Source organism: Ananas comosus, linkage group 4, assembly GCF_001540865.1.
Source record: "Ananas comosus cultivar F153 linkage group 4, ASM154086v1, whole genome shotgun sequence".
In the NCBI taxonomy this organism is placed as follows: domain Eukaryota; kingdom Viridiplantae; phylum Streptophyta; class Magnoliopsida; order Poales; family Bromeliaceae; genus Ananas; species Ananas comosus.
This window is the reverse complement of record NC_033624.1, coordinates 732936-755687: the sequence shown is the minus strand read 5'-3', so window position 1 is coordinate 755687 and position 22752 is coordinate 732936. Positions and strand designations below refer to the sequence as shown.

Below are 22752 nucleotides of genomic sequence, written 5' to 3'. Positions count from 1 at the left end.
ATAACACGTGGGAGAGAATTTTGACTTTTTATGTTGAACTTACCTTTTTGTCATATCCTCTAGATTTTCTCGTACGCAATGTAAAATATTTTTATTGTAAAAAATAGTTTCGTGACAAATTAATCTTTCGGTGGTCTTTGCATATTTGATATGGACTTCGATATTGCAGATTTGATATGGACTCCTCATATGGAAAGATACAAATATAATAATGTTTTTAAAAGCATCACATCTCAGACCAATTTCTCTAAAGAAAACAAGAAGGTCTTTTCAAATAATTGGAGCCATTTTCAAACACACAAGGTGGTAGATGATGTGCTCCAAAATTCCCAATTTAATATAAATATATTTATAATTTATTACTTGGAGATTTTTTTTTACATATAAGGGACAATTGGATGCGTATAATGTAATACACCAAGCTTTTATTTTTTTTTTATTGGCTTTTGCACGGCGATACTTCTATTCGACATATATAAGAATAATAATATATTTTTTTATCTAATTTGTGATGCTTCTATTTCAATTTTAATTATTTATTAAATATTTAGAATTATATGCATTTTATTATTATCATGCAATACATAAATCAAATTTTGATATGTAAATTTAATACAATTAAAGCCTGTATCATACTATATGTCAATAATTTTTTATTACTCAAAAATAATTTCTGATCCTGGCATAAACAGCAGTATAAAATAATTAGAGACTTAATTAGTCGTCCGGTGCACGGATGACACGGTAGACCATGTCCACCAAAGACCTAAGCTTTTCCCGTGAGAGCACGTCATTGCACGGGAGACAGCGGCTGTATTCCGTAGACCGTCCGCATTCCACTGTCCACAGTCCACACCAACTCGATGGCACGGAATGTAATTATCGGATAACTCAAGCCCGATTTCCTACCCACCCTGCTTTCTCCCTCCGCTTCTTCTTCTTCCTCTCACCTCTCTCCACAGCTTCTCCAAAATGCGCCTCTAAAGCTTCCATTTTTTTATCACTCCCCACCCACCGCATTAGTCGCTTCCCCCAAACGCGATTCCAATGAAACCCTCCCATTCTTCCTCCTCCACGCACCTTCACCTCCTCATCCTCTTCCTCGTCCTCGTCCTCTTCGTCGCCGCGGCGGCGGGGGACACGACGCCGACCATATTCGACACCATATGCGGCCGCAACCAAACCCAGGACCCGGAGGCATTCGACGTGAACTTCGTGACCACGATGGAGATGATCTTCCAGAACATCACCGAGAGCGGCTTCGGCGCCGCGGTCTCGGGCGGCGCGAACACGGTGTACGGCCTCGGACAGTGCTTCGGCTACCTCGCCCCCACAAGCTGCCAAATTTGCTACTTCCAGAGCCGCCTCAAGCTCCCGCACTGCCTCCCCGCCACGGACTCCCGCATATACCTCGACGGCTGCTTCCTCCGCTACGCCGACCACAACGTCTCTGCGGACGCCACCGACGCGTACGATACATCTGTTTGCGGAAATGCCTCAACGAACTCTTCGGCGTTCAACGACGCGGCGACCAGGTTGGTCGCGAACTTAACGGCGGGGGCGCTGAACCAGACGAAGTTTTACCAGGTGGGGAGCGCCAGCGTGGCGGCGGGCGTGTCGGTGTACGGGATGGCGCAGTGTTGGAGGTCGCTGAACGCGAGCGGGTGCAGGGAGTGCTTGGAGAGCGCCAGGGCGAGCGCCGTGAAGTGCTTGCCCGCCACCGATGGGAAGGCTCTCAATGCGGGGTGCTTCGTCAGGTACTCCACGGAACCCTTCTACTTGGCGGCTTCATCCAGCGGTGGTGGATCTTCGGGTATTTCTTCTTCTTTTTTTTTTACTAAAAATTTATCTTTTTGGAAGATTTCGTTGTTGATTGATGCAATTAGTGCATAAAGATGCAAGCTTTTTTAGTTTTTTTTTTTTGAAGAAAATATTAAGATTTTTGGTAGTATTTGAGGTTCAAATAACTAGCAGAATTAGAAGGATTTCTTTTGTTGTTGTTGTTGTTTTTTCTTTTTTTTTGCAAGGTGGTTTAATAGGGTTCTTTTTTTTTTGGTTTATCAATAGAGTGTGTAAAGCAATTCAGGTGCCAAAAGATATGGGAATTTATTTCTTTTTGGGGCTAATTTATCCTACTTGGCCTAAATAGCCTATGCTATGGGAGGTTCATCTATACTCGCAATCAAAGTTTTGGCTTATATTGCCCTTCTTTTTTTCTCCAAGTTTCTTTTTTAAAAAATTCTTTTAATTTTTTTCTTTTAATTTTTGATTCAGTAACTGATTGCTTCTGCCAACTCTTTTATCCCTTTTCTTCTGCTATGCGGTGATGTTTACTAAATTTTTGTTGATGTGTGTAATATCATGTATCTGATTACAAAAGAAAAGGATGATGATTCTCATTCTAAACTATGTTAGTAATAGTTTTTTTATTAAAACGAAGATGTATCGATTTCTTTGTGGCAGCTCGGCGGACAATTATTGTTGCTCTAACTTCGGTTGTCGCTGTTCTTGCCGTTATTGGTATCATCATTATATGGAAGAAAATGAGATCTAAAGACGATTTAATTGACGGTAAGTGAATTGCTAGCATAGAGAATGTGTAGGTTCGTAAATTACATACTTCTACAGCTAAATCTTTCGATATGAATTGCAGATTTGGATGGCTCAGGGGAATATATTAGGTCGATCTCTGGGTCTCATTTAAGCTTCAAGTATGAAGATTTGAGAAAAGCAACAGATAACTTCAATCAAATCAACAAGCTCGGCCAAGGCGGGTATGGCTCAGTGTATAAGGTATTCCTTTTCATAATTATGATCAAACATGTTTGACGAAAAAGTTTCTGTTGTCCTGGCCTCTATAAGGGCTTCTGTTTTGCCACAGTACGAAACTGTTGATGATAATAAAAATGCTTAGCAGGGCCAAACAGGCCCCTAGTCTTTGAAAATCATTGTGGATGTAATATGCTGATTTCTACATGATCCTATATGTTTGTCTCCGCAATGAAGAACGGAATTTTGGGTGTTTAAATGGTATTAACTTTCTCTTGCTAGGGAGTTCTATCAGATGGGAGAGAAATTGCTGTAAAGAGGCTGTTCTTCACTACAAGGCCGTGGGTCGATCAGTTCTTTAATGAAGTCACTCTCGTAAGTCAAGTTCAGCATAAGAACCTTGTTAAGCTTCTCGGCTGCAGCGTTGAAGGGCCAGAGAGTCTCCTAGTCTATGAGTACCTCTGCAATACCAGCTTGGATAACTTCTTGTTCGGTACTACTGAATTGCTTTGTTACCACTGATTTAACTTTTTTATGAGAGAAATTGATAATAAAAATGTATATACCTTATGCGAAGCTCATTTTGAAATGGCTACCTGAATTTAGAAATTTTGATTTTATTACCTAACCTTTCATTCCCTTTGGTTTCATAAAATTACGTTAGGTTTGCTCAAAGTAAATCAAAACTTTTATAGCACGATATAATTCATGTAAGTTTTGTATATATTTTTACATAATTATACAATGTCAATGCAATTAATATATTTTTTAACAAAAATTTAGACTCATTCAAGAAGAATTTGCTCGACTGGGAGAGGAGATTTGAAATTATCGTTGGAACGGCGGAGGGGCTATCGTATCTGCATAGTGCTTCAGAAATCAGGATTATACACAGGGATATAAAAGCTAGCAATATATTGTTGGATGAGAGATTTAAGCCCAAGATTGCAGATTTCGGGTTGGCGAGGAATTTCATGGAGGATCAGAGTCATCTTAGTACAGGCCTAGCTGGAACTTTGTGAGTCAAAGACCCTCTTGTTTTTCAGTATACATTATCAATCCACATTGTGAATTGTTACTTGAAGCCGGTTACACAAGGACCGTCTTGTAGTTAGTTACTTGCATTACAGGATACTCTGTACATGGTTGGTTAACCGAGAATCAACATGTACTGACATATAAAATCTTGATCTCTTGCAGCGGTTATATGGCTCCTGAGTACATTGTTCATGGGCAGTTAACTGAGAAGGCCGATATTTACAGCTATGGCGTACTTGTTCTTGAGATAATCACTGGTCGAAAGAACCACAATTCTGTGGCTTCATCAGATGAAGGCCATTCTCTTATGTCATTGGTAACACTCTTCTCTGATTGGCATCATGTCATTTAACCGATGGTTAAATATGGCATTTGAACTTAATTGCATATTTCCTTTATTTTTCTGATAATTAGATATGGCAACACTTCAATGCAAAAACCGTAATCGAACTTCTTGACCCTTGCCTTCAAAAACGGTGCCCGGAGGAGCAAGCCCTGAAGGTGTTCCAAGTGGGTCTATTATGTGCACAGGCATCGCCAAATCTAAGGCCACCGATGTGGAAAGTGGTGGAATTGCTTAACAGCGAATCAAAAGAACTCCCTCTTCCATCTCAGCCTCCTTTTATTAACGTTAAGGGTACAAGTTCTAAAAGTAATAGCTCAGAGTCACCTTCTGTCGTAACGTCCTCATCAAAATCCCCCTTCTCGCTGAATCAGATATCGGTGAGCCAATTGGATGCAAGGTAATAAGGTGATCTTAAAGAAAAGAAGCCACAGTATATATGTTTCTTAATTCCTTTTTGGCTAAAGTGCAGAAACCCTCTGAAAGATAGCGTCACGGTGCACTTTGCCCACCGCCCGCTCAAACCCCCTTCCCATCATATAGAGTCTTGATATTGTCCTTCCTACCATAAAAGGAGTATAATAGGTATCTCAGGTTATATTTTAATGCTACCAAAAAAATTCCTAAACAGAAAATCTGATAGGAAGGGGGTTAAGTGCTAAAGCCTATATACAATGAGGCGCTTAAATGTATGCTTTTTAAAGTCCAGTGGGTATAGTGCAAATAGCTCTATTTTGTAGGGCTTTTCCTTTTGCATTTTAGCCTTTTTTTTGCCTTTTTTCTGTAAATTCCGCTTGGAGAGTTGGCCGATATATAGTTGAGGCCATGTATTATGATGGTTTATGAGCTGCTGCTTCATTTGTAGATTGGTTTCTTTTGTTCCTGTTGTTGGGGAAAATATACTCCACAGTTGTTAATTGGTAGTTAAACATATTATGACACAGCAAAAATATAATACAAATGTTTGTTTTACTTTTCTCCTCTCCTCTAATTTCTTACTTTGATTTTGGTTATGATTTGGATGTTCCTAAATTTCATTGTTAAGCGATAACCGACCATTTGTTTCTAATTTGTTGTTGAAAATTTCCAACTACTTTCATTAATAGTCAAATGCCCTTTGCTGATGAAAGGGACACAGAAGATCTGAAAGGAGCACAAAGTCAGAATAAATATACTTTACTTTTTAGCACCTTTATGTTGAACAATTCTGCTTCAGCTCACCTAATAATGTAACATAGTTCAATTGCTCTTCTAATCTTTTGCTGAATGATGCTTAAGAAGTCCAATTTTTCTGCTAAGGACAGCAATATTATTCCGCTGAATCCAAGAGAAAAAGGAGTTCAGAGACTTGCAAAATATATTTTCTGTAAACTGCAGTGGACAAAGTGAACAACTACTCAGTGTTAGACTCAATGACCCAGAATAAAGTTATACCACTTATTTTGTTACTTCATTTGTGCCAGTTCCATTTCATTAACTGTAGCTGAACTTGTTTTTGGTGATGCAGCTCAAGCAATGTAAACAGCCAATGAGCCAGTTGTTGAATGTGATCCGGTCCGGTCCGGTCCGGTCCGGTAGTGCTAAAAAATTTGTAGGCCTTTGCCGTCTCTCCGTGCTCGGGACTCGGGAGTTTAAGCGAGTCCACGAACTGTATCAAAACAGAAGAAGAAAGAAAACAGAGCGAAAGAAGCAGCTCGTCACCCTAACATACTGCAGCAGTACAGATATATGTGCTAAATGTTTTTTACTTAATAAATGATGTCTCTAGTTCTAAGCTCTCCTTATTGTACCTTCCATGTGATCAACTAATCAAAGATCCACATTAACAATTTTATCCACTATGTATTAGTTGGTTCGCTTTTGAGCTAGAGGAGATTAAAAGGTCCTTAAGAATAATCACAATTATGCGTAACACGAGACCCTTGATTGTGTCTTAGGGGAGTGGTCCATGGTGGACTAGGTTTAGGCAATCATTTCTCCACCAATGCTACCTGAGCAAAATTCGATTGGGAGGTTTTATTTTCGTCCTCAAATATTTAATTTCAATATTTAAGATCCTAATTTTTTAATAAAAATTTAATTTAATTTAATTTTCAAACTTTCAACAATATTTTTACCTTTTTTTTTGATAAATTTAGAATAATGGTAAAATATGAGAGGATAATTAATGTCATTTTTAATGGATGGATTAATGATAGATAGTATAAGGGTATATTTGTTTGGATGAAAATGAGGTGAAATGAAAAGGAGGGAAGTCGTTTTCGCTATAAACGATCATTTTCGTTGTTTAGTTCGTCGTAAAAGAATTACGGTTAAAACTCGACTTAATTTGAAATGATGTAATTGACTTCATCATGGACCGAAATCAATTATGCTGAAAAAATGTGAAAAAAATAATAAAATAATATACTAGGTAAAGATAGTTATATTTAAATATATTTAATTATGATACTAATTACTCTTTTATTTTTTTAGCATATTTAAAATATAATAAAAATTGATTAGTTAAGTTTTAATATTTTTTATTTAGTTTGTATAATTAAAATATGGNAGTATTAATTATTTTTTCCCTGTTGTTTGTTTCGTAGTTGTGGAGGTGAAGTTTCATTAGTTCTGCTGTTTGTTTGATAGGAAGTGTATGATAATAAATAATTTAATAAATAAAAATAATATAGGTATTTTTTTTATACATAAATTATAGTAATATAATAATAAAATTATAAAGTAAAAAATTATTAATACTTAATTACTCTTTTATTTTTTTAGCATATTTAAAATATAATAAAAATTGATTAGTTAAGTTTTAATATTTTTTATTTAGTTTGTATAATTAAAATATGGTAAAATTTGATTAATTAAGTATTAATAATTTTTTACTTTATAATTTTATTATTATATTACTATAATTTATATATAAAAAATTGATTTAATTGTTTTAAATTAAATTTTAATTATATAAAAATATAATTATACTATTTTATTTGTTACATTATTTATTATTTATATAAAAATTATAATTTTATATCTCATATTTTTAACTAAACAAATAGCAAAACTAATAAAACTTTATTTTCATAATTACAGAATAAACAGCAGAGAAAAATAATTTTTACTGAACTCTGCTTCAACCAAAAGTTCACTTCAACCAAAAGTTCAATTTTGTTGAAACAAACATATAAGGTACAAAAAGGACTTTTGTAATTAAGTCTAAAAAATATTGAAAAGGACTAGAATGGAATATTTTAAGAGTTTAGGGACTAGCAGTGCAATTTCCCCCAAGAGCCTACGAAGAGGAGCGCGCGTAGACCACAACAGCATACAAACACCTGGTGGGCGAAGTGGCGAGAGCGAGAGAGAGAGAGAGAGAGAGAGAGAGAGAGCGGATTTAGGGCAAAATGGGGGAAGCATCCACGGCGTTATCGTCTTCAAGGCCCCCCCTTTCCCCTCAATCCAACGACACCGACTCGGAGACCCACTCTCTCCTCTCCCCTCTTCTAACCCTAACCCTAATTCCCCAAATCCCAATCCCCATCCCGATCCCGATCCCCCCAATTCCCCGCTTCTCGCGGCGCCTCAGATCTCAACCTTCGTCGCCGTCCGCGTCGTCTCGCATCTCCTCTTCTCTGTCGCTAGCGAGGTATCTTCAATTTGTTGATGGATCGATTAGGGCTCTCTTTTCTCGCTGTTTGATGTCGGTTTTCATGATATTTCTTGCGTTCTGGTCGTTTTTAATTTTTAATTTTTTGGATGCCTCTGTTGGATAGGTTTTCTTCATCGATCTCTTCAGTTACGTCGTAACAACCCTAATTTTTTATGTATTAAAATTTGTCTCCGAATCAAATCGGGAGTTTGATAGTCTTTTTCTTAATCCCGTCTAAAAATTTTCTGTTTAAACTGATTTGGGGATCATCAATCATCCCTAACTGCTTCTCTCTTTTAAATTTTCTCACAGTTTTTTTTTTTTTTTTTTTTTTTTTTTTTTGGTTTGTGATTTTGATGAATTCTTAGTTCACTCCTACTTGGTTAGCTAATTTTGTACCAATATTTCTCAATCTACAGATAAGATCCGCAAGAAGGGAATAATTGTAATTGATTCTGCTATTGAAGCCAATAATCCTGCAATGGAAGGATCGGGGCCATCACGATTTGATATTTCTAACGGTGTTTCGAAGAAAAGGAGGACAATTAATTCAAGGCGGCCTCGCCCGGCCTCGGTGTTCGGTGCAGAGGCTGATATTTCGCCTCCCTCATCAACCCCCTCCTCCGATAATACCAGCAAGATTTCGGGCTATGATTCCTCTTCTCGGAGGAAAGAAGTTAATCTCAGTAGGATTGAAAGCTCTTCTATTCCAAGAAGCTTCAAGAAGGAGGATAAAAAGTTTGGAGCTCTTGAATCGTTCTATAGAACCGATGCTTCTAGAGTTAATTCAGATAAAGCGGGGAGTAAATCTGAGTTAAAGAGGTGCAAGACTAAGGAAAAGATTGGAGTGGGTTCGGGACCTGATGCTGGCTATGTTAGGAAGAGCGGTAAAGGTGAGGATTTAGGTCGGAATGTTGGAGTGGTCAATGGATCAGCTGAGAACAATCTCACGAGAGTCACGCTTAGGGTTGGTGGAGTCACCCGCACCATTAATACGAAATCGAATTTGGAGAGCAAGAGAAGAGGCGTTCTTTTGGAGAAGTTTCCAAGATCTAAAGAGGCTTCGTGGCAGCGTCAAAAGCTGCTTCTTCAGGTAATCCTCTGGCTTATTATAATTATTTTTAAAGCTTGTATTATGGCCTAGTTGTTAGATAAATAGAATTTTGAGATAATATGGTATGCATCTTGTGCTCAAGCTTTAGGCCTATTAAGTGAATGTAAATTTACTCTGTAGTGAAGTAGCAATGCAATTAACAATGATTGAAAGAGTTCTTTGCAATAAAATAAGAATATAGTGCTGGTTGGGTAAAATGCCCTGAGGGTCCTTGGCTTTTTAGTATAGATTCATTTTGGCTCTCGAATTAAATTATGTCAGTTGGATTCCTAACCTTTGGAGTAAGTTGCAATCTTACCTTTTGTTCATTAACTTTCTCCATCGAAATGAATGGAATGTTCACATAATTACCTGTTAAATGCTATGACACTTAGACTTCAAGAATAGCAAATTATTGGAATCGTTGGTCCAATTTAATGGAAAGGGTTTTATTGAAATGAAATGCAAATTTGAGGCACTGCAATTTGCCCAAGGTTGGTTACTCAGAGAAGTTCCAAATTATGATTGTAGCTTTATAGTGATCCTTTCAGTGATAGAATGCCTTAAAAAATGCAGAGTAGAGCCCAGCGAGGCAACGATTCACTTTTTTTCAAAAAACATGTAAATCGAACTTATTTCTGCTGCAGGCAATGTCGGATGACGATGATCCTCCGCTTGAAAAAGGGGATGAGATGCAAGGACTTTCGCGGACGAATTTAAATGAAAAAAGGCTTTCCCGGGGAGCAAAAGAGGATTCACAAGCAAAAATTATGGAAGACATTAGGTACAAAAAGGAGAAGGATAAGAACCAGCGAACCTCTGTAGATGAACCTGCTAGAAAAAGCAAACGGGTTCGCAAACGACGAATCCGAGAAGGTTCATTAGACGAGGACGATGAAGATGATGAGATGCGATATATTCAGAAACAAAAAACTTCTAAGAGAAGTAAGATAAGTGCGTATAGCGTGGATGAGGATTACGGTTTGATCCAGTCCAATAAGGAAAGTAGGAAGAAATTGAACACGGGGAAAGGATTGGACAGAACAGATTATGTTCAAGAGGAAGAGCCTGGTTCTGATGATGGTCTTGATACTAAGAAGAAGAAACTCAAAAAAGAATCTGTAGAACAATTGGCTGATGTGAGAACAGAACCTCTTACAACACGGCAACGAGCCCTTCAGTCGAGCAATGGCGGTGGTTTGATCGAGTTTCCTGATGGCCTACCACCTGCTCCAACAAGAAGTAATCAAATACTCTACAATTAAATCTATTATTGTTGTAATTAAGTATATCTACTATATAATCCTGTAAAGTTACCTATTTTCATAAAATTCCTTGCAAAACCTGAATTTTAATATGCCCTTCAAAGACCTTGTTTCTGCCATATATATCCCTGTACTTAAAATGTTTGCCTTTTAAAAAAAATTATCTAACCATGAATTTGATGACTTCCCAAATTAAGGGTACATTTGTTAAGGAACCCCATTTCCTAGATTTTTACAGGGGTATGTGTGATGTGCAAGTAGATGGTTTTGCAGTGATATATTTTCTTAACCTTTATATCTTGACATGCGTTTACAGAGCAAAAGGAGAAGCTCTCTGAGGTGGAGCAGCAGGCAAGGAAGGCCGAGGCTGCTCAGAGGCGCAGAATGCAAGTTGAGAAGGCAGCTCGGGAATTAGAGGTTGATCTTTTGTTTCTTATTTTGAGCTAATCTTTCTCCTGTTTGTGTCCGTTGGAATCTGAACTAAGTTACACTGTGTAATGTTACAGGCTGAAGCAATAAGGAAAATCCTAGGCCAGGATTCAAGTCGGAAGAAAAAGGAGGAAAAGATTCGTAAGGAGCGGGAAGAATTGGCTCAGGTAAACATATGGCTAAGAAGCTGGAAATCCCCATATACATATCACAATTTTCACAATGCCCCTGTGAAGTTTTAAACTTACATTTTACTGCATTGACCTTTGAGCAATGGATAGATGTGATGGAATCATGTAGTTTAAGGGGTGATGCATATATAAGTTTCAATATTACAAAAATTCTAAATAAGAATCCTTTTTTTTTTCTTTTAGATGGGGATGATTATAAAAAAAAGTCAATTCTTGTCCCTTATATTATCAGTTCTGCATCTATCATACACGTACTGATTGAATCTTGTGCATTTTCTCAGAAGAAAGCTGCTGAATCTTTGATATTACAACCAAATTCCGTGAGATGGGTCATGGGACCAGCTGGCAAAGTTGTTACATTTGGCGAGAATGTGGGCCTTCCATGCATTTTTAACTCCAAACAGTGCAGGTTAGGTGCCAACCTTTTGCTGAAATGTCTGAAAAACTCCTACTCATTGAATTCTTCATTTGTTTAGTCCTCACTCATATTGCCAATCTCATTCTACCATCTTGGCATCAATCCTTATTAATTTATTTTTATTGATTTTGTCAGTTATCCTCCTCCAAGGGAGAAATGTGCGGCTCCGTTGTGTACAAATGCTTACAAATACCGAGATTCCCAGTCGAAGCTTCCGCTTTGCAGTTTAGAATGCTATAGAGCCATGAAAGCAAATGCTCAACCAGTCTCAACTTGTTGATTTTGTTATTTTACATTTTATTACATTAGGAGTTGTAGTGGCTTCACAATTATAATGATACAAAATGGACCAGATCTACTATTTTAGTTCTGGAGAGCTGTTCCTATTATCGTGTGTGCATAAAGTTGGATTCTTTGTTAGCTTGCCACCTTAGAAGAGCTCATGGTATTCTCAAACTTGTATACACTGTTGGAATGATGTGAAGTTCATAATATTTTCCGCCGCTAGGCATTACAGGCATGGTGCTGTCTCATTAATAGAGTCACTTTTATCATGCATGTGTCAAGTTCATTGAGCTTGGTTAAATTCAGCCAAATGTAAAGGAACAGCTTGAGGCGTTTCGGAGTAAGCAATTTGTACTCATCTATTTTCCTTTGTGCACACCAGGTGCTGGATTGCCAAATTCATGCTATGACCCCTGATTCAGCAGTACAGTTGTGTCGGTGTTATCAACCGCTGAATCTGGTCAAATGCAATCAGTGAATAGTAATCAGGTTTAGTAAATTTTTCATTATTGGCAAATTGGACTTCGTTGATGATTCCTTTTCATCCGTCATCTGGTATGTACACTGAACATCAAATCTGTTTTTATCGTATTCTCCACTATGCTTCATATAATTCTCCTAATGATGCGGGGGCAGTTAAATTAGAGTCATGGGTCGGTTGCAGTAAGTATCAGTTTGGCCTAATTTCGACAATAGCTTTTCTAGTTTAAGAAATAGTAGATTTTGGTAGTCGGATGGTTTGTTGCAAATTGTTTGGATAGTTTTGTTCGTTGTTGTTGGTGTTGGTGTTGGTGTTGTTGGAAGCTAAAATAATTGAGTTTTAAATTCAGAAACTCAATATCTACTTGTCATGTGACGGGGATCTGTGGGCGACAATTTAATAATGAGAGAAAATTGATAATGCTCTTCAAACTGTTTTCCTGAGAAAACTTGTAACCCAGCGGGTCCGGTTGAATCAGCTTTGCTGCAAGTGTCTGCTTTTCGGTTGGGCTTCTACTGAAATAAGCGAATGAAAGTGAAACTCAACTTCTGAAACAACTTCATTCAACTTCTGAAACAACACAAATAAACAAATGAAACTCTTAACTTCTGAAACAACACATAGGTTTTGAGTTTCCACTGCATAGCGAATTGAAATCCAAGTATAGAACTAAGTCGTAAGTCGAGATCTTCGAATCTATTTGTACATCTTTCATTCAGCTTTAAGGTTTCAATGTTAAGTCATAACCTATTTGGTTATGACATTGTGCGGCTTAATTAATAAATAAATTGTCTAATACCTGCTATATATGACTGATTTTATCATTCTAATTCAAATTGACCTAGTTATAAACGAGGCCGCCTCTGATCCAGGGTATCCTAACAAAGTTATTATATTTAAAGATTCAATCACAACATGCCATATATACTACTAATTAACAAACAGAGCCTGATATTCGCAAACAATGTCATTGTATCTGGCGGGTTTTTTAGTGCAATAGTCTTCTCCTAAATTTTTTTTTTTTTGAGAGATAGGTAGCACGCTACCCGCTTCGTTTATTTCATTTAGAAATAAACTTAGCTGGAAATGTGAATCAATTAGGATTCAAACTTGAGTCTTCTCCTAAAATTTTATTCTAAAAATATATCTGTTAAATTTTTATAAATATATCTGTTAAATTTTTATTTGTAATTATGGTCCTATAAAAACGGTGAACGGTTCACCATTCACCATTTACCGCTTTTTTTCTTTTTTTTACTTCTTTCTATATTTCTACAATGGTAAAAGCGGTGAATGGTTCACCGTTTTTATTCTTTTTTTACTTATAAAAAGGAGTTATGAATGCGGTGAATCATTCACTGCATTTAGAGGTCTATTTTTATAATTATTTTTTTAAAAAAATTATCTTTATAATTATAAAAATTGATATGATTATTTATAAAAAAAATTCGTATCTGGCTCTATATATATTTTATATTACATGCTAGCATTTAGGTACCGTTTCGTTTGGGTATAAATAAGAACTAGCTATTACAGGAATATATACAAATATGGGAATAAGAAAAATAGTATTTGGATGAAAATTGAGTTGTTTCCGAGAATAAGAACAATTTTAGATAGTTTTACATAGAAAATGGAGGTGCTGGTAGGGATAACCGAGAACTACTATTCTCGAGTAAAAATTAGCGTTTGGGTATAAAGGGGGATAAAAGCCTATTCCTATTCCTATTCCCTAACCAAACACTGCCTTAGTATACTCGATGTCTTATTCATGTTTAAAAGAAAGAATAATAAAAGAAACCAGTATTATTTAGCCATCAACCTAGCTGCGTTACTAGCCGAAACCTGTTTGGATTCTACGTCGAAAGTTTTTATTTGGATTCTACTTCAAAACCTGTTACTAGCCGCGTTACTAGCCGAAACCTGTTACTAGCCAAAATCCCGCTCAAGCACAAAGTTTTTATTTGGATTCTACTTCGAAAGAGATTACCCACAGCAGACAGACTGCTTCGCCGAGGATGCCTTGTGGATCAGCACTGCAGGTTCTGTGTCTTACTAGCCGAAACCTGTGACCACCTATTTCACGACTGTATCGTCGTCAGATATCTTCGTTTTAAAGCAGGAGCACTAGTGGCTGCTGATTCGGATGTGAGGGATGTACGTCAGCTATGGACTCAGACCTCGTACGTCCCTGAGGTCGTAACGAGATCAAAAATTTTAACCAAGTTGGCGGCAATTTGGTGGGTTGTCTGGACGGAGCGTAACGACATTTGCTTCCGCGACGTGCCTCTCAATGTCTCCCGGGCACTCAAACGTGTCACCGTTTTGATCGAAGCCTAGAACGAAACACTTTGATACTCTCCCGTGCTCTGCTCTTTGTTTCCCCTTTGTATATTTTGTTTTCCCTTGCCTGTTTGGTCACATAGACCTGGTTTTTCTCGTTTTCTCTTTTTCCATTGGCTCGGTTCGGAGGCCCCAGCTGCTTCCATTTTGTAAGCTAAATTTATTTTGCTTAATGAATGAAGCAGATAGCTTGCTATCTATTTCTTAAAAAAAAAAAAAAAAAAAAAAAAAAAAAAAAAAAAAAAAACTAGCCGCGTTAAAACTCTTTTAAAACACTACTTGATAGCCAAAAAACCCAACAAGCATGCTTGTCATGCAATGATACAAATCAAATAAAACCAAATTTAAAAACAAAAAAAAAAGACAGAAAAAACAAAGAAAAACACGAACAACAACAACAACAGCAACAACAAAAACAAGAACAAATTGCCTCACAGACCCCTCCACTTATTTCCAGTGATAAACATTAACCTCCTCCCTCTCTTTTCTTTGAAACAAATTAAGCTCCAGCACCAAACACGGATCACATCATGTCATTGATAGCAATGCAGTTGTTGCCCATCTTCGTCAGCGAGGCGTCGAACCGCGCCATCGGGTTCTCCGCGGCGATCTTCTTGAATCCGTAGTCGCACGACGCGTAGTTCTGCAGCGACAGCGTGAGCATGATCTTCGCCGTGGCCTTGTCGCGGAACTCCGCAGCACGTGCCACCGCGCCCAGGGTGTCCAGGGCGTTGGTGTACATGTTCTCGCAGAACCTGAGCGCCTCGACTGCCGCGGGGTTTACCGCCATGAGGGCAGAATCCGCCAGACGCGCCACCCGGAGCTTTGCGGACTTGGTCCGCCTCACCGTCGCCCGCACCTGTCCTAAATGTTAGAAACAGCAAAGTGCAATATTTGTGAAAGTTCAAGAACTAAAGTGTACTATCAAATGGCGACCTGCAAGGACAACACGGCGTGGGCATCGACGGGGTCGGATAAGGTGTGGGCGTAGCGCCGGGAGGTGGAGAGGCAGAGGGCGGGGGTCGGGGTACGGGAGCAGATGGAGGCGACGTCGGCGGAGTCGGATGCGGCGAGGGGGAGGAGGGAGGAGGCAACGGCGGCGCCGACGACCACGAGGAGGACGGCGGCCGGCCTCATTTTTGAGGGTTTGATCTTTTGAACAGATCGAGAGGCCTGACGAAGAATGGAAGGAATGATAAAGGACGGATTTTATAGAAGTAATAGTGACAGAGAAAAATATGGCGAATGGCGCGGTTGGCCTTGTAAGTGTACCGTTGAATTGGTACTTCCCCGCCCTTTGCTGTTGACCGTTATTTTTATCTTTGACACGTGGCAATAGGGAACGACGATTTTTTTGTCTACACCGGGTGCATCACATAAATCTATGTACTAACCGAAAAGTCGGCAAAAATGATGGCCTACAACGATATTGCCGGAGAAATCGTTGCCGACTTCTGAAGATAGGCCCAGGCCTACTAATGCCACTTTCCAAATTCGGCCCACATATGTAAGGCCCATAGTGTTGTGTGTGCAATTGTTACGGGCCTAAATTGGCCTAGGTCCACTAATTTTTCATACCCGGCCCAATATATTAGGGCCCGATCTGATTGGACCGACACTTCACGGATAAAGACAACATAACGCAAAATGCTATCATGCTAAGGGCAACAACATGATAATTAATAGCTATTTGTTAGTAATTAATTAAACTGAACCTACTTTTCGAACGTTGATTTTAAATAAGAAATAAAATTTTATTATAAGTTATATATTTGATTTACTCTTGTTTTTTTCAAATATAATTTGATACTGAAACTGCAAAATTTTCTCGGAATTAATACTGTTTGGAAAATTAATTAAATTAACTAATTAATAAGTTAGTTTAATTTTGAAAAATAATAATAATCAAAAAAGGAAAATGGTTAAAGATTGGAAACAACGGTTATGCACGTTCAGCCAATAACAATCGAGGGGTGAAAAAGGTCGTGAGATATTTTTCGTCATGTGAGCAGTGATCGCTTTTTTTTCTTTTTTTCTTTTTCTTTTTTTCAATTTAACCCCTCGCTTTTTCATAAATTATATGCCTTCCTCTATTGCCCGGCATTCTTTTCTTCTTCTTCCTCACTACTTCGACCTAAAATCCAAATCCCAGGGTTTTCACTCTGATCCCCATCTCCTTCGCCAAATCCGAGCTCCGACAATGGCGTTTTGGTGGCCATTGCTTGTCCTCGCTCTCGCTTACGGGCTCTGCCGCTTCCTGCTCATGCTCATACCCCCCAGCGTCCCTTCGATCGAGGTCGACGCTTCCGATGGTAACGATTTCACGGATCAAAGGCTTCTATTCGTTGATTGAACGCTACTTTTGTTTAACTATTTTGTTGAGGTTTTGTGTGATGGAATTCGTGGCAGTGGTGGAGGATGGGAGCCAGACCAAGGAGAACAGCTACATTTATGTGAGTTTTCCCAAATGCTCCTTCTACGCGTAATTTCTTGGGTTTAGCGTTTGGATCTTGTTATCTTTTTCTCTTTTCGTGTTTCGTTGAGCATTCCCTGTTAGTTACTGAAGTTTCTTGATGGTGGAAAATTGGTAGTAGAAACTGGAAATGCATGTGAAAATGAAAGAGCGGAGGATTTGAACTGTTTTGAGCTCGTATAGAAGGTTGAGATCACTGAAACTGTAAATGATGGCAATGTAGCTTTTAGACCATGATAATTTTGCTGCCTTTGATTTGTGTTCTTTTTTTTTTTAATATATATATATATATATATATATGGATTTGAGCTAAAGTGACCAATTTGTTTCGCGATTCATTGCAGATACCGAGAAGGGGGAGATCGATGCAAACGGACAAGGTTCAGTGCTACGAGCCCGCAACTATGAAGTATTTAGGATATTTCCCTGCATTGACTCCTGAAGAGGTTGGTGATGCTGTCTCTTGCTCTCATATATATCTGATGTATATTTGATGTTATAAAATTAAGCTTTATGCTTTATCTATCATACTTAGACTAGTCAGGGCTATGGTGTACATCTCCAGATCTGTTAAATTTCACGTGCCTTTGGATTTTGAATAGCATGTGGAAATCTGCAGGATACATTATGTTGTGTGTTTGTTGATTTGGAGGCCTAATTCTTATCACGCCTCTCATCTTTACAAACTACATTTTCTAGCATTTTCCATCAAAATGTTTACCGACTAGTAGAGTTCAATATATCATTTGGGTTATTGGGACTAGAGTAGTTAGTTGTACAACTTTTATTTGCTTATTACTTGCTAGCAAACCACCATGAATTATTTGTGATTTGGGGGATGTCTATCCCCTAACATTTGATTTTTATAAGATGCATACAGACTACGCAGTATCGTTTAGCTTATGTGGGACTGTTTGTAATCCAAAAACACAATATTAGTAAACTATCTTTGCAAATTATCAAAATCACAAAATGAATTTCCATCTATAAAGCTTGAGACAGAATGATGATCTTTGAGTGAATACCTTAGTCTTAATGAAAGCGATACCATTGATGTTGGGGTGAGTCTCGGCCTCTGAATCATGGGGGGGTGCATTTTTCTCCTTATGCTGCTCGAAATAAGTGAACTGCATGCTTTTATACCTTCTTACAGAAGGGTATGTTCCCATTACAGTTGTTCATTTTCAGATGTAAATGTCGCTCAATAATCTTCTTTGTCCATAAAAATACTTGAAATTACAATGTTCTATGGAACTTCCCTAGTGAAATATTTCAATATCCTAATCTATTATCAATGCTGCTTCAGGTTAAGGAGCATGTGGCTCAAGCCAGGAAGGCACAAAAGATATGGGCAAAGAGTAGCTTCAAACAAAGGCGCCAATTTTTGCGAATCCTGCTCAAGTACATAATTGAGCATCAAGAGCTTATATGCGAGTAAACACCTCAATCTCAATGCCGATTTCTGTATTTTTTTGGTGGAAGTTTTGGTACCATTTGACTCGTCTATACAGATCTCTATCAGGACCTTTAAATTTTCCTTCCCACGTTATCAATTTGAACTTCGTCTAGTAGATTAATGCCATGTATCTATGCCAAACCTGTGACAGCTGATTATTGTTCCTTTCAAATAGGGTATCTTCTAGGGACACTGGAAAAACGATGGTTGATGCATCACTGGGAGAGATAATGACAACGTGTGAGAAGATCACTTGGCTTCTGGATGAGGGTGAGAAGTGGCTAAAGCCTGAATACAGGTTTGATTTTAAGAATTGAATTACAATCTAATGAACTACATTTAAAAAACTTCCTTTTCCTTTCTTCCAAGATTAGAAATGATCAGCCTAGAGCATCACTTGCTTGCCACATTGGGGTCTAAGGAATTAGGTGGTGAATTATTTATTGACCTGATGCTAAAGTCAGCTATTCCTAGAGATTTCCGAATGACAGAAAATTTTCCTTCTAGAGGAAACTTGTATTTTGTTTTTAAACTTGTAGGAGTTAGCTGTTATATGCTACTAATGGTTATTTAGATGCCCTATATTCTTTTCAGAAAGGGAAAACCAAGTGGAATGCATGCAACTTTGCAATTTCCTTTTTTTTTTTCCCCATCTTTCAACTCTCTAATGATAATCCTGTTGCCATAAATGGAAATTGCTGCCAACAGTTCTTACTACCAAGATTGTTTTGAAGTGGCTCAAGACATTCTCACACAGTGAAATCACTTAGAAAGCCATGTTCTGCAAATAGGAAATCAAAAAACCATTAATCTGTTTGTGCCTCTTCTAACTGGACTTCATTCTGCCTTTTTTTTTTTGAGAGAGAATTCATTCTGCCTATTTTTAACTGCTACTAGTTCCCTTTCTAAAACCTTCCATCCTTTTCTAATTATTTTATTTATCTTTTCATGCCATAGAGAATCGAAAGGTTGCATCATGTAGATGCAAAATGTTTCGTCACTGTTAATAGTGCCTTTTGATGTAAATTTGTATTTGTAAAATAGCATGGAATGCAGATCTATGTGCCTGTTCTTTTATGTACTTATGTATTGAGACTTGACTTTTTCCAGATCCTCTGGGCGTTCAATGCTGCACAAGAGGTCAAAGGTGGAATTCTATCCTCTAGGAGTGATTGGTGCAATAGTTTCTTGGAACTATCCTTTTCACAATGTCTTTAATCCTGTGCTGGCTGCAGTTTTCTCTGGAAATGCTGCAGTAATAAAGGTAGAGTTTGGCCTTTTTTGGTTTTTTTCTCCCCTTTTTTCAAGCACTTCTTTGAATCTGTTGGAAGCACACATTGCTATAACAAGTAGTCCAATTTTATTTATTTGTCGGTCATCTACAGCTCGTACTTAGATGACAAGTGCACATGGAATTGTGTTTATTGACTGAATGGGCATGCTATTTGTCCTTAATCATCAGTTCCTTATTCTTCTCTTGTTGAACATCTAGTTTCCTTGCATTTAAAATAGTGTTAATTTATAGGTTTCAGAGCATGCAAGTTGGTCTGGATGCTTTTACTACCGAATCATTCAAGCAGCTCTTGCTGCTGTAGGAGCTCCGGATAACCTTGTCCATATAATAACAGGGTAAACGATATAAACTGTTTTTCCAAAATTTTGTATTTGCGCTGCAGTGCTTTTTCAGGTGATGTCATATTAATATTGCAGTTCTGTGCTTCTTTCAGATTTGCCGAAACGGGACAAGCTCTTGTGTCTTCTGTGGACAAAATTATTTTTGTTGGATCACCTGGTGTGGGAAAAATGGTAGTTGTATTTTGTGCCTTATTGTTGCTTATCTCTTTTGCATGTTTTTTATCGATCCCCGGTGTTAATTATGCCAAAATTATTGAAATCTTTATCTTGTTCTCATCCATTTTGTATTACTTCATATTCTGTTGGGGGGTACTTGCTGTAGATCATGCAAAAGGCCTCAGAAACCTTGATACCTGTCACTCTTGAGCTTGGTGGAAAGGATGCATTCATTGTCTGTGAAGATGTAGACCTACCTAATGTATGTACATCTTTTGATTGCATTGTTATTTAAAAATTCTATGCCCTTTATGTGTTTTCAGTATATTCACTTATTATTTTTTGTTTCCTATTTTTAAGGTTGTGCAAGTTGCCATTAGAGCTGCTCTACAATCTAGCGGGCAGAATTGTGCTGGTGCTGAAAGATTCTATGTTCACAAAGACATTTATCCTACCTTTGTCGCTCAGATAGTCAAACTTGTTAAATCGATAACTGTCGTAAGTTAGTTTATTCTTGTCTATTTTCTTTTGACATGAACATAGTTATAGGAGACATACTTTGTAAAAGCTTACATGTAAGGACAGAAAAGGGAGTAAAAATAGGAATTTGATATTTTTCTAGTTATTTGTGTAAATAACTGACTGAGGATATTCATTTTGCTTTGTCATAATGCCATTTTATCAATAGTGTTTTTTGTTTCAACTTTAAAGGAGATACGATTTGTGTCATAAAGTGAAACTATGTACACTGTCTAATAATTTTGCCTTGGACTTTGATCCTGTAGGGTCCTCCGTTGGCTGGAAAATACGATATGGGTGCAATATGTATACAAGAACATGTTGAAAAGCTTCAAAATCTCGTGGATGATGCATTGGAAAAAGGAGCGGAAATCGTAGGTAGAGGGCATTTTGGCAATTTGGGGGAAGACGCAGTTGATCAATACTTTACTCCGACTGTCATTGTAAATGTTGACCACACCATGAAGCTGATGCAAGAGGAGGTATCTGTGGAGTCACTTAGGCTTTTTGGAATTCTTCTTCTTTTCTTTTATTGACAAATAGGTTAATGAAGTTTGATTGGCATAACAGGCTTTTGGACCGATCATCCCAATAATGAAATTTAGCACAGATGAAGAGGCTATCGAGCTCGCAAATGACTCCAAATATGGACTTGGTTGTGCTGTGTTTTCGGGCAACCAGAGACGTGCAATAAAAATAGCTTCCCAAGTTCATTGTGGGTTTGCAGCGATCAATGATTTTGCTTCAACGTACATGTGTCAGGTAGCTAAAAGATGACTTATTCGGTATCTCTCAGGTCCTGTTTGGATGCCAAAACAACTTATTTGGTATACCTGCTGTTTACTCAAGAATTATTTGTTGGCCTGGAAAAGATGTCTGAAAATGAGCTAGAGGAACAAGGGTTACTAGGGCCTTGGAAAGAATTAAACTCATACTCTTATGTTATATTTACCAAATCCTCAACCAACGCAAGTTATCCCCATGCAGCATGTTCTGACATTCAAACAGCTGCTTGCTCTGATCAAAAGATCAATTAGACACAGGTTCTGACTACTATCTTTCCTTTTTCAATTGTAGTCTTTACCCTTTGGTGGTGTAAAGCATAGTGGATTTGGTAGATTCGCTGGTGTAGAAGGTTTGCGTGCGTGCTGTCTCGTGAAGGCAGTGGTCGAGGACAGATGGTGGCCATACATTAAAACCAAGATCCCTAAACCTATCCAGGTCTGCCACTAGCTAACCACCTTCTCCAATCAAGAAAAGTATAAATTTCACTAGTTTATTGTTCTTTTTTATTATGCAGTACCCTGTTGCAGAGAACGGCTTTGAGTTCCAGGAATCACTCGTAGAAACTCTCTACGGACTGAGCGTGTGGGACAGGCTGCGGTCCTTGGTCAATGTATTAAAGATCCTCTCGGAGCAGAATTCTACGACTAACACTGTGAAGAAAACACGATGAGCCAATGAGTGTAAGCCGATATCATCCGCACCTGCAACTTTGTTTTCTGGTAACCAAATTCTCTCCAATCAGGGGTAAATAGGCTGTATCCCCATGTAAGGTAAGGCCTTCGTGCTTATCACCTTTTTGATAAAAAGGGAGGAATGGTTCCATATGTGGCTGTTTTTCTTCATAGATTGAATGTTGAGAAAATCTCTCTGTAGTAAATTTGGATGTGCTAGAGAAACTCGTCTTTATTTACTAGTTGGCGAATATACTTGATTAATGAATGTACATGGTTGGTGAATGTAGATGCTATTATTAACACTCGTGTTATGCGGTCAATTAGTTTTCCATTCTGGTGCCTCTCGGCTATATTTGAACGAGGTATTGACCAAGATGTGCATTTCTCTGGTTCTGATTCCAGATCTTTTTTGTTTTTTTTCGCCCTTGAATCTTCTTGGAAGTTGTATATTTTCTCCCTTAATCCGTATGTCACACAGCTTCTCATTCCGGAGTGATTTGCTGTGCCGATAATGGTGCTGAACAATGCCGAACTTGGGGTCCCCCTTTTTAGGAGGGTGACTTATTTTACAACTATTCTAGTTCTAATATGTTTAATTTTTTTGAATGTTTTAGACTTAACAACTATCTAAAATATTGTAACTGAATCACAAAAAATTGTTTTATTATATATTTTATATTATATTAGACTATTCTGAAATTTGGAGGTGGAGGTGTCTCAGCGAAACTGTCCATTTCTTACCAACTATGTAGATGCTT

The 22752-nt window shown here is 37.9% G+C and overlaps 4 protein-coding genes across 6 annotated transcripts; 3 read left to right on the top strand and 1 right to left on the bottom strand.

The window, feature by feature from the left end:
• LOC109708410 (cysteine-rich receptor-like protein kinase 2) lies at window positions 922–5988 on the top strand. 3 transcript variants are annotated; one of them, XM_020230136.1, is made up of 9 exons: window positions 922–1813; window positions 2464–2571; window positions 2654–2793; window positions 3052–3262; window positions 3553–3787; window positions 3970–4123; window positions 4222–4550; window positions 5455–5552; window positions 5658–5988. In XM_020230136.1, the coding sequence occupies exons 1-8, from the start codon at window positions 1048–1050 to the stop codon at window positions 5537–5539; spliced, it is 2028 nt and encodes a 675-aa protein (XP_020085725.1). In that variant the 5' UTR covers window positions 922–1047; the 3' UTR covers window positions 5540–5552; window positions 5658–5988. The 3 variants fall into 3 exon arrangements, with proteins under 3 accessions (XP_020085725.1, XP_020085726.1, XP_020085727.1); XM_020230137.1 differs by lacking the exon at window positions 5455–5552 and having other exon boundaries at window positions 923–1813; XM_020230138.1 differs by lacking the exons at window positions 5455–5552; window positions 5658–5988 and having other exon boundaries at window positions 923–1813; window positions 4222–5135.
• Window positions 7475–11706, top strand: LOC109708412 (calponin homology domain-containing protein DDB_G0272472-like). Its single transcript, XM_020230140.1, has 7 exons — window positions 7475–7787; window positions 8210–8883; window positions 9531–10125; window positions 10465–10565; window positions 10655–10744; window positions 11050–11177; window positions 11322–11706. The coding sequence occupies exons 2-7, from the start codon at window positions 8272–8274 to the stop codon at window positions 11464–11466; spliced, it is 1671 nt and encodes a 556-aa protein (XP_020085729.1). The 5' UTR covers window positions 7475–7787; window positions 8210–8271; the 3' UTR covers window positions 11467–11706.
• LOC109708415 lies at window positions 14552–15468 on the bottom strand. The gene is made up of 2 exons (XM_020230142.1): window positions 15232–15468; window positions 14552–15154 (listed from the first exon to the last, which is right to left on the bottom strand). The coding sequence occupies exons 1-2, from the start codon at window positions 15430–15432 to the stop codon at window positions 14819–14821; spliced, it is 537 nt and encodes a 178-aa protein (XP_020085731.1). The 5' UTR covers window positions 15433–15468; the 3' UTR covers window positions 14552–14818.
• Window positions 16380–22355, top strand: LOC109708411 (aldehyde dehydrogenase 22A1). Its single transcript, XM_020230139.1, has 14 exons — window positions 16380–16607; window positions 16705–16748; window positions 17113–17214; window positions 18075–18202; window positions 18400–18522; window positions 19335–19488; window positions 19750–19853; window positions 19952–20030; window positions 20182–20277; window positions 20376–20513; window positions 20801–21016; window positions 21105–21296; window positions 21612–21755; window positions 21835–22355. The coding sequence occupies exons 1-14, from the start codon at window positions 16496–16498 to the stop codon at window positions 21988–21990; spliced, it is 1788 nt and encodes a 595-aa protein (XP_020085728.1). The 5' UTR covers window positions 16380–16495; the 3' UTR covers window positions 21991–22355.

What these genes read in the sequence shown, in the direction of transcription:
- LOC109708410 (XM_020230136.1), top strand. Translation starts at nt 1,048, where the DNA reads ATGAAACCCTCCCATTCTTCCTCCTCCACGCACCTTCACCTCCTCATC. An exon ending in GGTATGGCTCAGTGTATAAG is followed by an intron (nt 2,794 to 3,051) that starts GTATTCCTTTTC and finishes TTCTCTTGCTAG; the next exon opens with GGAGTTCTATCAGATGGGAG. An exon ending in GTGAGCCAATTGGATGCAAG is followed by an intron (nt 4,551 to 5,454) that starts GTAATAAGGTGA and finishes TGCTAAGGACAG; the next exon opens with CAATATTATTCCGCTGAATC.
- LOC109708412 (XM_020230140.1), top strand. Translation starts at nt 8,272, where the DNA reads ATGGAAGGATCGGGGCCATCACGATTTGATATTTCTAACGGTGTTTCG. An exon ending in GTCAAAAGCTGCTTCTTCAG is followed by an intron (nt 8,884 to 9,530) that starts GTAATCCTCTGG and finishes TTTCTGCTGCAG; the next exon opens with GCAATGTCGGATGACGATGA. An exon ending in ACCACCTGCTCCAACAAGAA is followed by an intron (nt 10,126 to 10,464) that starts GTAATCAAATAC and finishes ATGCGTTTACAG; the next exon opens with AGCAAAAGGAGAAGCTCTCT.
- LOC109708415 (XM_020230142.1), bottom strand. Translation starts at nt 15,432, where the DNA reads ATGAGGCCGGCCGCCGTCCTCCTCGTGGTCGTCGGCGCCGCCGTTGCC. An exon ending in ACGCCGTGTTGTCCTTGCAG is followed by an intron (nt 15,155 to 15,231) that starts GTCGCCATTTGA and finishes CATTTAGGACAG; the next exon opens with GTGCGGGCGACGGTGAGGCG.
- LOC109708411 (XM_020230139.1), top strand. Translation starts at nt 16,496, where the DNA reads ATGGCGTTTTGGTGGCCATTGCTTGTCCTCGCTCTCGCTTACGGGCTC. An exon ending in GAAATGCTGCAGTAATAAAG is followed by an intron (nt 19,489 to 19,749) that starts GTAGAGTTTGGC and finishes GTTAATTTATAG; the next exon opens with GTTTCAGAGCATGCAAGTTG. An exon ending in CTTGTCCATATAATAACAGG is followed by an intron (nt 19,854 to 19,951) that starts GTAAACGATATA and finishes TGCTTCTTTCAG; the next exon opens with ATTTGCCGAAACGGGACAAG.